This window comes from Danio rerio, chromosome 17 (genome assembly GCF_052040795.2).
Source record: "Danio rerio strain M-AB ecotype USA chromosome 17, GRCz13ab, whole genome shotgun sequence".
In the NCBI taxonomy this organism is placed as follows: Eukaryota; Metazoa; Chordata; class Actinopteri; order Cypriniformes; family Danionidae; genus Danio; species Danio rerio.
The window spans coordinates 50,774,981-50,790,000 of NC_141037.1; the positions used below are offsets into that span (position 1 = coordinate 50,774,981).

Consider the following 15,020-nt stretch of genomic DNA (forward strand, 5'->3'; position numbering starts at 1 on the left):
TAACAATCTAATGTTGCAATAAGATCGTTACTAAACTGTGCATTTACACAGTGGCCATATTCATCTATTTAAACACACAAAAAACAACATTAACATTATAGCAGACTTTGTAAAAGGTCATTCCCAGCCACTAGACTTTTCTGACAGGGTATTTGAGCATCATCGAGTGTCTGAATGTTGTGGGACTGCTGTACCGGAGATATGTTTATGGATTATAGATAGGGAAATTTAGCGTTTTTTAATTAATTTAGTTTTTTTTTTTTTTTTTTAAAGCATGACTGTAAAACACAAATGTGGTTTTGAATATATTAAAACATGTGCTTGTTTGTTGTAAAAATTCGTAATAATGAAAAAAAATGCTAATTTGTGGATCTCCTTACTTCCGGGTGCAATTATCCTGCTGTCGTAGATGGTGTATTCTGTGAAAATTTCTTACTCCTTGGTTTTGAGTGTGGTCCTGAAAAAAACTTTGTTCGAAGGGCTAATCTACCCCTTGCCCATAGCCCTACGCCTTCAAGCTAAAGACAATTGGGACACCCCAACCCCTTAACAGAAATGTGCAAAACGTTGGGTAGGGGTAAAGGGAAGGGCTAAAGGGTAGAATTGGGATTGGGGCTTAAAGTGCTGTTGCTTTGCAATAACACTAGAAACGCTAGCTGACAGTAGGTTTTTATGTTCCTCTGTGTCGAGTTTCATCTTAGGTAGCTAACATGTAGCTAAAACTTAGAAACAACTTTAATCATAAACGTAAATGCAAAACAAAAGTTTCCATCTGGAGCTCCTTCATGGGACTCGACACTTGTAAACACTCGCTCCATCGAACTCGCAGTTCTCAGCACCACCCACGCTTGTCACCGGTACCAAGCCAACCAATCACAATGCTTGCGCTATGCATCGTTGCAACATGTAGTTACATTTTTTGAGAGGCTATGCAGACCATACGCATACGCTTGACGCAGAAGTATACATCAGCTTTAATATCAATAGTAATATGATTCATGTATCATATTCAAACTCAAGACACTGACCAAAGGTTTTGGCAATTTTTTTTTTATTTAAAAAGTATTTTAAATAATGTATAGCTAAGGGCATTAACCCTCTTTATGCTGAAAAAGATTAGATCGAAAATGGAACATGGTATTTTTTTTTCAATCATTGAATCAGAAGCTTGACATTCAAAAATAGTTTCAAGAAGATAATCCTCGATTTGTCTATCAGAGATTTTAAAGCCAAATAGTATTGCAAAGGACAGTGGCTTACCAAGAGTCACATGCCTTCTATAGCATTAGTGCATAGGGGTGTTTATCCAGTCACAGGGGTATTATAGTATTACTGGATAATAGTAATTCATGCATTACTTACCCTCTTCTTAGTATCCATTGTGACATTCTTTGTTTCAGCAGTCAGTTCAGGCTGTTGAGACGGTGTGCTGGATAATTGGCATGAATGTAACTCGATTGTATAAGTGAAGCAGACTGTAACACGAGGAAGCTTGTATTCTTTCATTACAATTCCTGGAAAACATCACATCATTGTTGTAGTTATGTATCCCATGGTTCCTTTGTGCAGCAAATGTCAATGTCAATTGCAATCAAACATTTGTGGCATGAATAATATATTATCCAAAGCAACAAGTGAGGATAAAAGAAGAACTTTAAACTATCAGAGAGTAGCAGTATATTAATGCTACGTTTGATGTAGTTTAAGTATTAATTTTTTATCAATCTCTTCCCATGGAAAGAGGGAGCAAATGGGAAGGAGAGCATGTGTTGTAGAAGTGATGTGTCAAGCACACTCAGTATTGCACAATGATTCCAAGAAGTAAGGAGTGCTCATAAAAAGAAGTACTTATAAGAAATATGTAGTATATTTTCAAATACATTGAGTGTTGATAAGAAAGTGTCTGGTGCAAACGGAGAAGAGAAAGGTTGTCACCATAATGTCCATTTTTAAACCAAAACATATATCTTTTGTCCACAGGGCCTGATGTATTTTAGCACGAAAATGAAGGTTCTTGAGAAACGACAACAGCAAATCAGAGATCTCAGAGCCAAGCATAAGACTCTGAAAGAAGAGCTGGACGACACCAAGTCTAGACTAATGATGGATCCCAGCAAGTGGACAGGAGAGTGTAAGTATTTACCATCTTGCTAGCTTGGCGACACTGGATTTACCTGACAACTTTCCTTTTCTTCGCAACAATAACCATGTTCTGGTTTGTTTTGCAGTTGAGGTGGATCAGGATTTGGATCAGGAGTCGCAGGAGTACCTGGAGGCATTGGAGCAGGCTACAGCTGATCTGGAATACTGTGTCAACCTATGCAAGTCCCGCGTCATGATGGTGACCTGCTTTGATATACGGGTTTCATCTGACGTGCAGGAAGGACCGCGAGAGGTGGAGGTTTAAGAACGAGATGTGGTGATCGATGGAGTGCAAGAAAGAGATGGAAGTAAGACAGGACCCTGGATGTCTGAAAGGAAGGATAATGAAATGTAGCAGCCGGTCCAGCGATTCCGAGAAATCCTATTAATAGGATGGAAAACTGAAATCTGCATGAAGTAGGAACTTGTGGTCTCCTGGAGAAGAGAAAACTGTTCTGGTTATATGCAGTGCCTCATAACAAACGTGGAATAGACTTACTCGAATGGAAAGCCAACGAGCTTTGATGCGTTTGACGCAGTTCCTTACCCAAGGAAAGAGAAGAATCATTCTTGCTTACCGAAGAGTTATTCAACAACACCGCAAAGTGCCTTTTTCATATGACTCTTTTGTACATTTGCTGTCAATCATTATTTTTTCTACTGGTGCTAGTGCTAAGACCAGCATACCCAAGCCAAACCATATTTTGGATTTATTTTATTGCATTGTATAGCATATTTATAGTGTGAGATATCATTTTGGGTGCGGAAGGAGAGCAATAAGCTGACTTTCCACACTCCGCCTTTGCCTCCGAAACTATCACATCTGTCAGCATATTGTTATTAAACCTTTTGAGCCTTATGTTGTACTTGTACTGTGTTGTCTGAGTGTTTTTTCTATCTTTCGAATCGAATATCTGTCTTTTTGAAGAACACAGTATCACTCAGCAATGGGCAGGCCTACTGTATGTGACACAAATCTGTTTTCATAAAAGTGTTTGGTTGGTTGCCTTCTCTCCTCAAAACTGGACTTGAAATGAATGCATATCTAACTTTAACATGTTTAGGTCCCAGAGAATCGTGTTGAATTGAATTGGTACTACATTTGCTAAGCCACAATGAATGTATATTATAACGAATGACAACAAATTCCCAAGAATGTAAAATCGCAAGCATCATTAATGGTTCGTATCACTTTAATAAATGCAAGTCGGTGTCATTGTTATGCTAGCGTGTTGCTAGAGAGGTGCAATCTATTAAAATGCAGATTGTCCTCTTGTTCTTGTTTACTTTAAATAGATACTTTGGCAAAGGGCATTCATCAGTGTAACCTGACATGTCTAACTCAGCCTTTCTCTGTGGACACAGCGTGTGCTGCATTAAAGAGCTGTGGGTGTGATTAAAGAGGGGTGGAGGTGACATTTGTGCGGTACAGGAAGGACTCTTTCCCATATTCGTTCAGACAACAGCGTCTTAAAAGTAGCCATAAAACTATCTGATGAGATTTTAAACACTGTGGACCGCTCAATGGCACATCTGATGCTAATACACACTTTTTATAGACTTAAAGATCGGCAGACTGTCATAAAAATCCATGTACGGATGCATTGTAGGTCCGACTACACTGTGGATGTTTATCCAAGCCTTAGTCCTATGCATCCAACAACCTCAACAAATGCAACTGCAAGCATTTAGTACACATGACTGTCAAATCTGTATTTTTCAGCGCTCGGTGTGTTGTTTAATAACTGCTGTAAAAGACCACCTGCATTTCTCTGATGTCAAATACACCTTCATAAAACATGTAGCTGCCAAAATGACTTTCCTGTTACTTGTCCATCAAAGGCTGCGAATGACCTTTAGCTTTCATTCCACATTTACTCTAAGGAAACAGAAACCTTTTCTTGGATTTATTTACCTTTATAAACACACTCTCAGGCCCCTTTTCAAGATGCTGCATGAAATTTGTATTTTTTTCTAGACTTTATTCTTTATCATCTTTCGGATTTTGTAACGATTATGCTGGCATTCGCTATACTTTAAGAACATGGAATAAACACCAAACCGAAATTTGTTTTCGAATGAAAGTTGACAATGTATGTTGCGTCATGTTTCATATCAAATCATATTTTCTAACCTTTTATTGATTTTGTAAAGAATTTTCTGATCCTCTGTATAAATGTATTATATGGCAGCTTGGGATAACACTGTTTTTTTTTTTCTCTCTTGTGAATAAAAATGTTCTTATTCTATTGGTTTGTCGATTTCTTTTAAACCTGTCTCTATATTGTATCTCTGAGTGTATACACTCACCGGCCACTTTATTAGGTACACATTACTAGTACCGGGTTGGTACTTTTGCCTTCAAAACCGCCTTAATCCTTCAGGACATGAAACCTGAGATTTTGGTCCATATTGACATGATAGCATCACACAGTTGCTGCAGATTTGTTGGCTGCACATCCATGATGCAAATCTCCCATTCCACCACATCCTAAAGGTGCTCTATTAGATTGAGATCTGGTGATTGTGGAGGCCATTTGAGTACAGTGAACTTATTGCCATGTTCAAGAAACCAGTCTGAGATGATTTCCGCTTTATGACATGGTGCGTTATCCTACTAGAAAAAGCCATCAGAAGATGGGTACACTGTGGTCATAAAGGGATGGACATGGTCAACAACAATACTCAGGTAGGCTGTGGTATCGGCACAATGCTCAGTTGGTACTAACGGCCCAAAGTGTGTCAAGAAATTATCCCCCACACCATTAAACCAACACCACCATCCTGATCCACTGATACAAGGCAGGATGGATTCGTGCTTTTATATTGTTGATGCCAAATTCTGACTCTAACTTCAGAGATGCTCTTCTGAATACCTTAATTGTAACTGGTGATTATTTTGAGTTAATGGTGCCTTTCTATCAGCTCAAACTAGTCTGGCCATTCTCCTCTGACCTTTGGCATCAACAAGGCATTCTCGCCCATAGAACTGCCACTCACTGGATACAATTCTCTGTAAACCCTAAAGATGGTTATGCAAGAAAATCCCAGTAGATCAGCAGTTTCTGAAATACTTTCACATTCATACCATTTCACATTCAAAGTCACCTAAATCACCGCATACTTCCATACTATATAGTATGCTAAAATCAGTATGCGAGCCGAGTAGTATGTCCGAATTCATAGAATTCGAAAATCAGTAGGCGAGAAGTACCCGGTTGACTTACTACTTCTGTCGAGATTCTGAAGTGCGCATCCCATGCACGCTGCGCTATTCCATTATGCCCCGGGAGAGAATTCATGAATGTAAGTGAGGCGACGCAACTGAAGCAGGTTGGTCACGTGACCATGACAAAATGGCGGATGTAGTACGTCCGAATTCCATTCATACTTTTCACATTCATACTGTATAGAACGTACTTTTCTGACGGCCGAGTAGTACGTTTAAATTCAAATGCAGTACCTACTGAGTAGTAGGCAGTTTCGGACGCAGCGCATGTCTACATGCCTAAATGCATTGAGTTGCTGCCATGTGATTGGCTGATTAGAAATTTGCGTTGACACAGGTGCACCTAATAAAGTGGACGGTGAGTGTATCTATTAATTAGATTAAGGGTTTTTTTTGGTATGTGCTACATATCTACTTACTATATATATATATATATCTGAGAATAAAACATATTGGTCACACTTAATTTTAAGGTGAATTCCTTTCTAATGACTGTATCCTTTAGCTCAATAAACTTCTAATTTGCTTCGTATTAATAGTTATTACGGTTTAATGTAGGTATGTAGAATAAGACCATGCAGAATATGTATGAATTAATTAGTAATAAAGAGCCAATATCTTAAAAATAGGCAGGAAAGGATAATAGGGAGTGAGTAATAGTGAGTCCCTATGCTAAAGTGTTACCAATATATTATTTTTTAGTTAAAATGTTGACAAAAGCGTCTCACCAGTTAATTAGGAAATAGTGTCAACAGTCACAAGCAGCATAACTTTTACAGTGTCTAAGGCTACGTCTACACCGCAGGTGTCAAACTCAGTTCCTGGAGGACCACAGCTCTGCACAGTTTAGCTTAACCCTAATTAAACGCACCTGATCAAATTAATTAAGTCCTTCAGGCTTGTTTGAAACCTACAGATAAGTGTGTTGGAGTAGGGTTGGAACTACACTGCGCAGGGCTGCAGCCCTCCAGGAACTTAGTTTGACACCTCTGATCTACACTAAGCCACATTTTAATTGTCTAAAAACACTCTGTCTACTTGTTTCAACTCTTTCCGAAAAAAATAATCATTCACACTAAAATGACTGAAAACACTTTTGCTCATGTACATGCATGCACACAGAAGTAAGAAGCTTTTACATGTGTCATCCCTGCCTGGCGTTTCCTTACTTTCCATCTCTTCGAAACATTGTGTCAAAATGTCACAACTCTCTGCCGCTGAACAACAGCTCCTACTAAACATTCCATTGTTGGGCAAGCTACTTGGAAAATGTTGTTAGCTCACTCTAGCTAAAATGCAGCTTCACTAAAAGCTTCCCCCTGGGAAATGTAGCAAGCTAAGCTAAAAGCTACATGGCAAAAATAAAAGCTTTTTTTTTTTTTTTTTTTTTGTCATTTTTAAATTGAAGTAACTTCAGTCAAAGTCAGTTCTGTCTTAGTGACCAAGTACCACAGCAAATTAATTCCCTATAGTATTGTTCAAAAACCCTACAGGATTTTAAATACTGTATTTCCATTAAACTACTATTAGTTTCATGTAAGTGCACATTTGCAGAACAAACAGTGAATAAATGAAAAAGCAATTCATCCCTAACAAGAGCACAGCATCAGAATTAACTTTAAGACATGTACTTCGAAGTATGCTTCTGCTTCAGAATTAATTATTTTCAGTTTTCTCACAAGTTTCTTGTGTCAGCCCAATGATTAATTGATTTGTGTTTTCAACCACCATAAAATACGAAGAATAAGAATTCTCCATTCTTGCTATTCTATGAATTTACTTTTATTAGCCAGACACTGGCTTCGCAGCTCCGGGAATGGCGGACATTACTTTATCATACGCAATCGGTAAATGTAGCTTGTGTGGATGCCATCACGCTACTTCCTTAAAATAATTCTTAATTACAATAATAAGCATCGCTACTGAAAAGCTATTTGATTTAGAATGTACTGTAGCGACGCTAACGCCACACTTCTCCCACACTACTGAAAAATGTACTTAAGCTAGTAGCGCCACATGTAGCGGTGCTACTGCCCAACACTGAAACCCTCCATATCCTTTAAAAACATGCAATATATGAATCATGAACAGAATGTGACATTAACCTTTAATAAAGCTGTGAAAATGGACAGCTTCCAAAACATCTGCTTTACAATGTCATTCACCATGTTGGCTGAAATAGTCACATGACTGCATAACATGACTAAATAGCATTATTGTTTTTAAAAGCCAACATTTTCACAGTCCAATCTGCAACACGAAAACAGCGTTTACAAATGTATCGGTTTTCAAAAAGAGGCCATCTTTGTGTGGGCGGAAGGCAATAATGGAGAGAAAAGTATGCCTTTTTAAAGGAAAACGTATCAGTGTGAATATGGCCTAAAAAAAAAAGAAAAGAAAATGACCTAGGGCCTCATGTACAAAGACTTGCATTGAATTAATACTAAAACATTGTGTACGGACAGAGCTGTAAATGTGCGTACGCTGTAAAAAAATGATGTTTGAAACAATGCGTCCGCGGAATCCCACGCATATTCTCTTTGTACATTGACATTAACATGAAACTGACCGCAACATGCATAAGCGCGAAACCCCTCCCTGCCTCCTCCCCCTAATAAATATGGTAATGACTCCACTTTGGCAAAACCAAACAAAAAAGCAATGCCAAAAGCAAGCAAAAAGAGAAACTTCACAGAAAATGAATTGGAGGTAGATTGGAGAAAAGCGGTGTTATTTGCAAGTTTGTCCTACGGAATTAATAACAAAAGAAAAAAAAAATGAGTGGGAGAGTTTAGCTGACGCGGTTAACGCAGTGGGGTCTGAACATCGCACTGTGAGTAAATTAAAAAAGAAAAAGTGTGGACCGAACCGGCGAGGGAACAGGGAATGCCGAACTAACACCCTTTGAGGAGAGAGTTGCCTCAGTTGTGGATGACACTTTACTGTCTGGAGTAGTATCCGTATCTGTGGGAGACACAGATGTGTTAGAGGAACACTTTGTTAGGGCGGTATAGCAACACCCCTCTGCTCTTATCAAGGCAGCGCCACGGGCATTTCAACTGCCCAATCGCCCGCTCTACAACTGATCGCCTGCAAGAATGGGCATCATTGTATCTGCGCTCTTGGTCAGTTTTGTAGTCTTCTGATATGCCATTAAATAATTACGCTCAATGAAATAAAATAAAATAAAAAACTTATATGGAATAATATCTTTAAATACATCACTCACCAAGAAGCCACCCATCGCGCACCCTGCCACCTTGGAGCCTCTTCACTGTCTTTTTTTTTTTTTTAAATTGGACCCAGCACAGAGCGCCTTGGAAATCTGAAATGGCTAATAAGCAGTCATTATCGTGGGCCAGAAAATCACTGTGATCCCCAAAAAATTCGTTACTTTTGGATTCGACCATTGACAATGTCCTCTAATAAAGCCAACATTTCCATTGCCATAGGGCCATAGGGTTGTATACATTTGCAAATGCTTTTATATGTTCTAAATCACATAATTGGTAAAAAAATATACATATATATATATATATATATATATATATATATATATATATATATATATATATATATATATATATATATATATATATATATAAATAAATATATATATATATATATATGTGTGTGTGTGTGTGTGTTTGTGTGTGTGTGTGTGTGTATATATATATATATATATATATATATATATATATATATATATATATATATATATATATATATATATATATATATATTGTGTCAATTAACCCATTTTATCAATTATAAACTAATAGCAATGTTTTTCACATGTGTTGGTGCTATACTTTATAGAGTGCAATTTAACATAATTGCCTCTAGTAGTCGCCCATGGAAATAAAACAAACACACACAAGAAATACACGTATGCCAGACATGAAGTTGGTGCAGACCAACGCACATTCTCATGTTTCATTTATTGTTAGTAAATCCAAACCTGAGTGTAAAACCTGGCGTACGTAAAGTTTTTGTGCGTACGCAACGTTGATACATGAGGCCCCTGAACTGTCATGTCATCAAAGCATTGCTCATTGTTTTGTTTGCAAATACAGGACACTTGTGTTATTTTCTATATTTACACCAACGTCATTATGAAATGCCTTTCACATATGGTAAATGTCAAGGACAAACATGTCAAAATCATGATTGTAAGTTGTTTACAAATATACCATCCAGAAATCTGCTTTTAGCACTTATACATTACTATCCTGTGAATAGAATTAATACGGTGTATTAATACACACCAAGCTCAAATTTCATCTAGCGCTGAGCTCTAGCTAAAACGTGCCAGAGTTCTAGTTTATAAATCAATCACAACAGTTCCGTTCATCCATCTTGGTAAAAATACTAAACTATATAAAGAATGAGAGACATGTCAGCAATCCACAGGTGTTGGAGGGAAAAATAGAAAGTGATGAGACGTGTCAACAAACCAGCACACACAAAAAACACATGCCTTAAACATAGTCCTGTCAGCACATGCTGATGTTTTGCTACCTGCTTTCCCCTCACGCAAATACTCCGTTTGATTGGCTATACACTTAGTCATGCATGCGCCTGTCCATGTGGGTGATCATGACTGTTAAATGCGCAATTTATTGACCTAACAACTTAAGAAAACACTTAGGCTCTTTTGTGTGCGGTTCAGGTATTTTTCAAGGCACACTGCACACTCAGAATGCACAGGGGCATCGTTTAGAGGAAAATGCATGGTGTTAAACCTGAGTTTCGCAGAATGCTAATGCTAGCTGGTTATATCGTAAACATGTTGACATCTCTCTGGCCCCGTAATTCCCTCACCCTCTCTGTCTTCATTCCATTGAAAGCAGCAGTAATGATTTGACTATTGCGTTGCAGCAGCTGCTCACTGTATCGCTAATCAAATCTGTAGCCTTTAGCCTAGTAGGCCCTGAGTGCTTTTTGACAGCAGGAAAGAGCGCCAAATCGCTCCAATGACAATGATTATTATGTACATACAATCTATTCTGGACTACTGTTGCGTGTTTTTGTGGCAGTTATTACTTGCGTGATCACCATAACTGGGAGTGACTATGTAGTTTCTGGGCAAAATTTGCAACAGGATTTGTTTGATGCTTTCAAGCTATACTTTACTATATAGTTCTTTTCAGTCATGGATACTTCACTATCACACTCATCAAAGCTATCGTATGGCTTCAGGAGATTTGGATTTAAGTGCACATTTTGTATGGACTGTTTTTAAAGGTAAAACTCAACCAAAAATGGAGATTTTAAAATCATTTACTCAACCTTACAGATCAAATTATCCTCTCTCGTTTTTATACTTTAGTGTTAGTCATTTCACTAAAGGGTTTTCAACACCAATCAGAACCAACGCTGAGTGATCTGCTTTGATTTGGTAGCCATTGTTTATAATAGCCAAAAATCAAAGTAAAGTGGAAAAGAAACTCGACACAATGAAACAGAGAAACTGTGGCATTAAAGGCACATTATGTTGCACTGTAAAAAATGCAGGATTCCACACAATTAATTCATGTTGACCCAACACAAATCAAAGTTAACTTAACACTTTTAACAAATATATGTGGATTGAATATAAAAAAGTATGTTATCCCACAGATATCTCAAGAAGTTTGTTGTTTCAGCACATTTTAAATAAGTAGTTTGAATAAGCAAAAACATATACACTTGAAGTCAGAATTATTAGCCCAATTTAGATTTTTTATTTTTTTTTACTTTTTTAAATATGAAAAATGATGTTTGACAGAGCAAGGAAATTTTTACAGTATGTTTGATAATATTTTTTCTTCTGGAGAAAGTCTTATCTGTTTTATTTTGGCTAGAATAAAAGCAGTTTTTAATTAAAAAAATTAAAATAAAGAAAACATTTTTGGGATAAAATTATTAGCCCCTTTTAGTTTTTTTTTTTTTTTTTTTTTTTTTGCGATTGTCTACAGAACAAACCATCGTTATATAATAACTTACCTAATTACCCTGACCTGCATAGTTAACATAATTAACCTAGTTAAGTCTTTAAAAGAATCTAACTTTAAGCTGTATAGAAGTGTCTTGAAAAATATCCTCATGGCAAAGATAAAATAAATCAGTTATAAGAAATAGGTTTTAAAAACTATTATGTTTAGAAATGTGCTGAAACAATCTTCCCTATGTTAAACAGAAATTGGGGGAAAAAATAAACAGGGGCGTTAATAATAATAATAATAATAATATATATATATATATATATATATATATATATATATATATATATATATATATATATATATATATATATATATATAAATTTTTTTTTTGTCTTTTTTTTCTTTTGAGTGTGTAATTTTTGCCACCAGAAAGTGCGTATCCACAACAAAGAAAGGCATAGTTTGATAATATCATTACTGAGTGTGGAATCATGGGAGTTGGGGTCTTCGTTACATCGTACAAGACTTATTTAAAACATTTTTTATTTATAACATTCAAAACTTATTAAATATTTTGTGACTTTAACTCAATGCAGAAGTATAAATTGGTCTTAAAATAATAGTTCACTCAAAAAAAAAAAAAATAATTCTGTCATCATTTTATCTCCCACTACTCTTTCCAAACCTTTATGAGTTTTGTTATTCTGATGAAAAATGGCTCCTTAGAACATTCAAAACATCAGTTTGTTTCAACCTGATCTCACAAGTATATTGTTTTGTCTGTTTAGTGGAGAGTTCAGTCATATAAAAATATACAACTTTAAAAAGGAGGTGTACCAACAAACCACACCCCTAAACCCAGCTGTCATCAGGGGAAACGAAAATTGTACTAAATTGTACGAATGAGTTATTAGAATTCATATGAATTAGCCACTAAATCAAAACGTTATGAATTGCCATGAGATTGTATTATTATTAATATTATTATTATTATTATTATTATTATTATTATTATTATTATTATTATGACAATGCATTTTATTGCAACGTTATTTTTAGTTATAATAATGTCAATATGTTTTCATGCAACGTTATTTTTAGTTATAATAATGTCAATATGTTTTCATACTGTTTATTCAATTGTTTATTCATTCATTTTCTTTTCAGCTCAGTCCCTTTATTTTTCTGGGATCGCCACAGTGGAATGAACCACCAACTTATCCAGCATATTTATTTATTTTATTTTTTTTGCAGTGGATGCCCTTCCAGCCTTAACCCATCACTGGGAAAAACCCATACACTACCGTACACACACATACACTACATACAAGTTAGCCTACCCAATTCATCTATAGCACATCTTTGGACTTGTGTTGGGAATTTAGAGGAAAGCCACCCAAACATGGGGAGAACTTACAGACTCCACACAGAAATGCCAACTGACCCAGCCAAGACTCGAATCAGCGACCTTCTTGCTTTGAGGCGATCATGCTACCCATCGTGACACCTTCATAACATTTAAGTCTGATGTTAAATCCCTGTTCTGAGAATGTTATTTATAACATTATTAGAACATCTTGTTCACATTCTATTATTGTTCCAAGATAATTTTCCTTTGAGTATAAATTGGTCTTAAAGGGATTGGTCACTGAAATAAAATAAAAAAAAGTCTAACATAATTTTTCTTCCTTTATCTCCCCCTATCTCTATCAGTCTCATTCTTCTGAAAAAAAAAAAAAAAAAAAATATATATATATATATATAAGAATGTTATAATATATATATATAAGAATGTTGGAAACCAGTAGCCATTGTTGCGGAAAAAAGAAGAAAGTGAAGAGCGGGAGGTTGTCACAGAAAAAAGTGAAAGTGAACAGCGGACGGGGGAGAAGGGCGGTTGAGGAGGGCAATCGGTAATATGAGGAGCCGGATCCGCCATGTTACAGCACAAATTAAGCCCTGGTTATAGTAATGTCAAAATGGGCAGGTCATTCCGCTGTAACGACCACTGATGAATGAAGAACTAAGCTTAAGGAAAATGAATGAATGAATGAATGAATGAGTGGGTGGGTGGATGGATGGATGGATGGGTATGTAGGTGGTTGGGTGAGCGAGTGAGAGAATGAATAATTGTAAAAATGTTTTCATAACGTTTAATCTCATGTATTATCATTGTTCTCAGAATGTTATTTAAAACAGTATTAGAACATTACATTCACATCATGTTCTAAGAACAATTTTTTCTAACATTTCCAGTATATTAAATAGCATTAAAAATGTTATTGTGGACGGGCATAAATCGTCCAGTTTTTACACTTTATATAAAGCATGTTGTATGGAATAAGAACATTATTAAAATGTTTTACAATGTTTCAATCATGTTATCTTAATATTCTCAAAACATAACTGAAAATGCTATTGGACAATCTTTCACATTACAATAATGCTCAAAAATTTGTCTCTAAATTGTTTTTACAACATTGTGTAATAACATTTAAACATAAATTAACTTTAAATTAACGTTATTAAAAATAGGGAAAACATTACTAAAGCAGCAAAATTAATTCAATTCAATTCAAAATTAATTAAATCTGTTTATTTATGGTTCTGAAACATCTGGGGGAACATATACTGTCATTGACATACACATAAACTACCCCAGTGTGAATGTGAACACAAAATATTTCCTGTTTTTTTACAGTGTTTTTCGGATAGGTACTAGATGATGGCGCCCTCAAGGTTGCTGAAAACATATTTGTCATTTTCCCGTTGACTTTATATCTATTCTGCTCATGCATTATTAACTTATGTAGCCAACTGGCTGGAGTTTGTGTGTGTGTGTCCTACCACTTCAAACCCTTCCAGCGCTCACTATGGGCTCTCAGCTTTTAGAAAGGGCCTCGTCTCCCGCACTCTTCCCATCAGAAGAGGAGTCGTTTCCACTGAGACATTCAGGAGCTGCTGTAGAGAGATGTGCTGCACTGCTGAGTCTACGCTTTTAAAGGGCCATTTTGACCCTGATGCTGAAATGAGAAGCTCTGGAGGCTCCTGCAGGGATGAAACGTGACGGCAATGTGAACAGGAGGAGTTCAGGGATAAGTCAGAAGGGTCCAGAGCAAGATGTATTTTGACATGTTTGACGTGGGGATTTTAAATGATGAAACAGAAATATACAAATAGCAGCTATGTTAATAATTACAAAAAAAAAAATATAATAATTGTTCACCCGTACACTTTTAAACCCAACAGTCAACTTTATCAAACAAAACAAGTTTAGTTAACTCAAAATTTAATTCTACACACTTGAAAAGAGTTTTGAACTCAGTGTTGAAGGTAATAGCTTAATTAAATACTTCATTACTTAATTTACTTAATTTCCATAAATGGAGTAAGTTCACAGTACTCATATAGATTAGTTTAACGCAAACGGTAAAGCAATCTTTTTTCTCAAACAGTTTGAGTGGTCTTGGGTGGTCTTGGGTTTAACAGTACTCAGTTGGTTTGAGTTCTTTATTAGGTTATCCTGTTCTTTATTAGGTTATCCTATTATTAGGTTTTCCTGTGCTCAAACTGCTTCGTTTACTCATATGGATTAAGTTCACAATACTCGTTCGGATTAGATTTTAACTTAAATGGTTTGCTGCAATCGGTTTCCTCAAATGGTTTGAGTTACCTTAACTTTTAGGGTTTTACAGTGTAGTTTATTCAGAAATGCATATTTT

The 15,020-nt window shown here is 36.1% G+C and overlaps 1 protein-coding gene across 4 annotated transcripts in view; it reads left to right on the forward strand.

Moving 5' to 3' along the window:
• The window catches only part of kif26ab (kinesin family member 26Ab), a 174,298-nt gene extending 169,907 nt beyond the window's left edge, over positions 1 to 4,391 (forward strand). For all 4 annotated transcript variants that reach the window (XM_087291020.1, XM_087291021.1, XM_087291022.1 and 1 more), the window contains 2 exons: positions 1,981 to 2,131; positions 2,229 to 4,391. In XM_087291020.1, the coding sequence (XP_087147146.1) occupies positions 1,981 to 2,131; positions 2,229 to 2,407 (330 nt within the window). In that variant the 3' untranslated portion in view covers positions 2,408 to 4,391. The remainder of the gene's footprint in view (positions 1 to 1,980; positions 2,132 to 2,228) is intronic.
• The last annotated feature ends 10,629 nt before the right edge of the window (positions 4,392 to 15,020 follow it).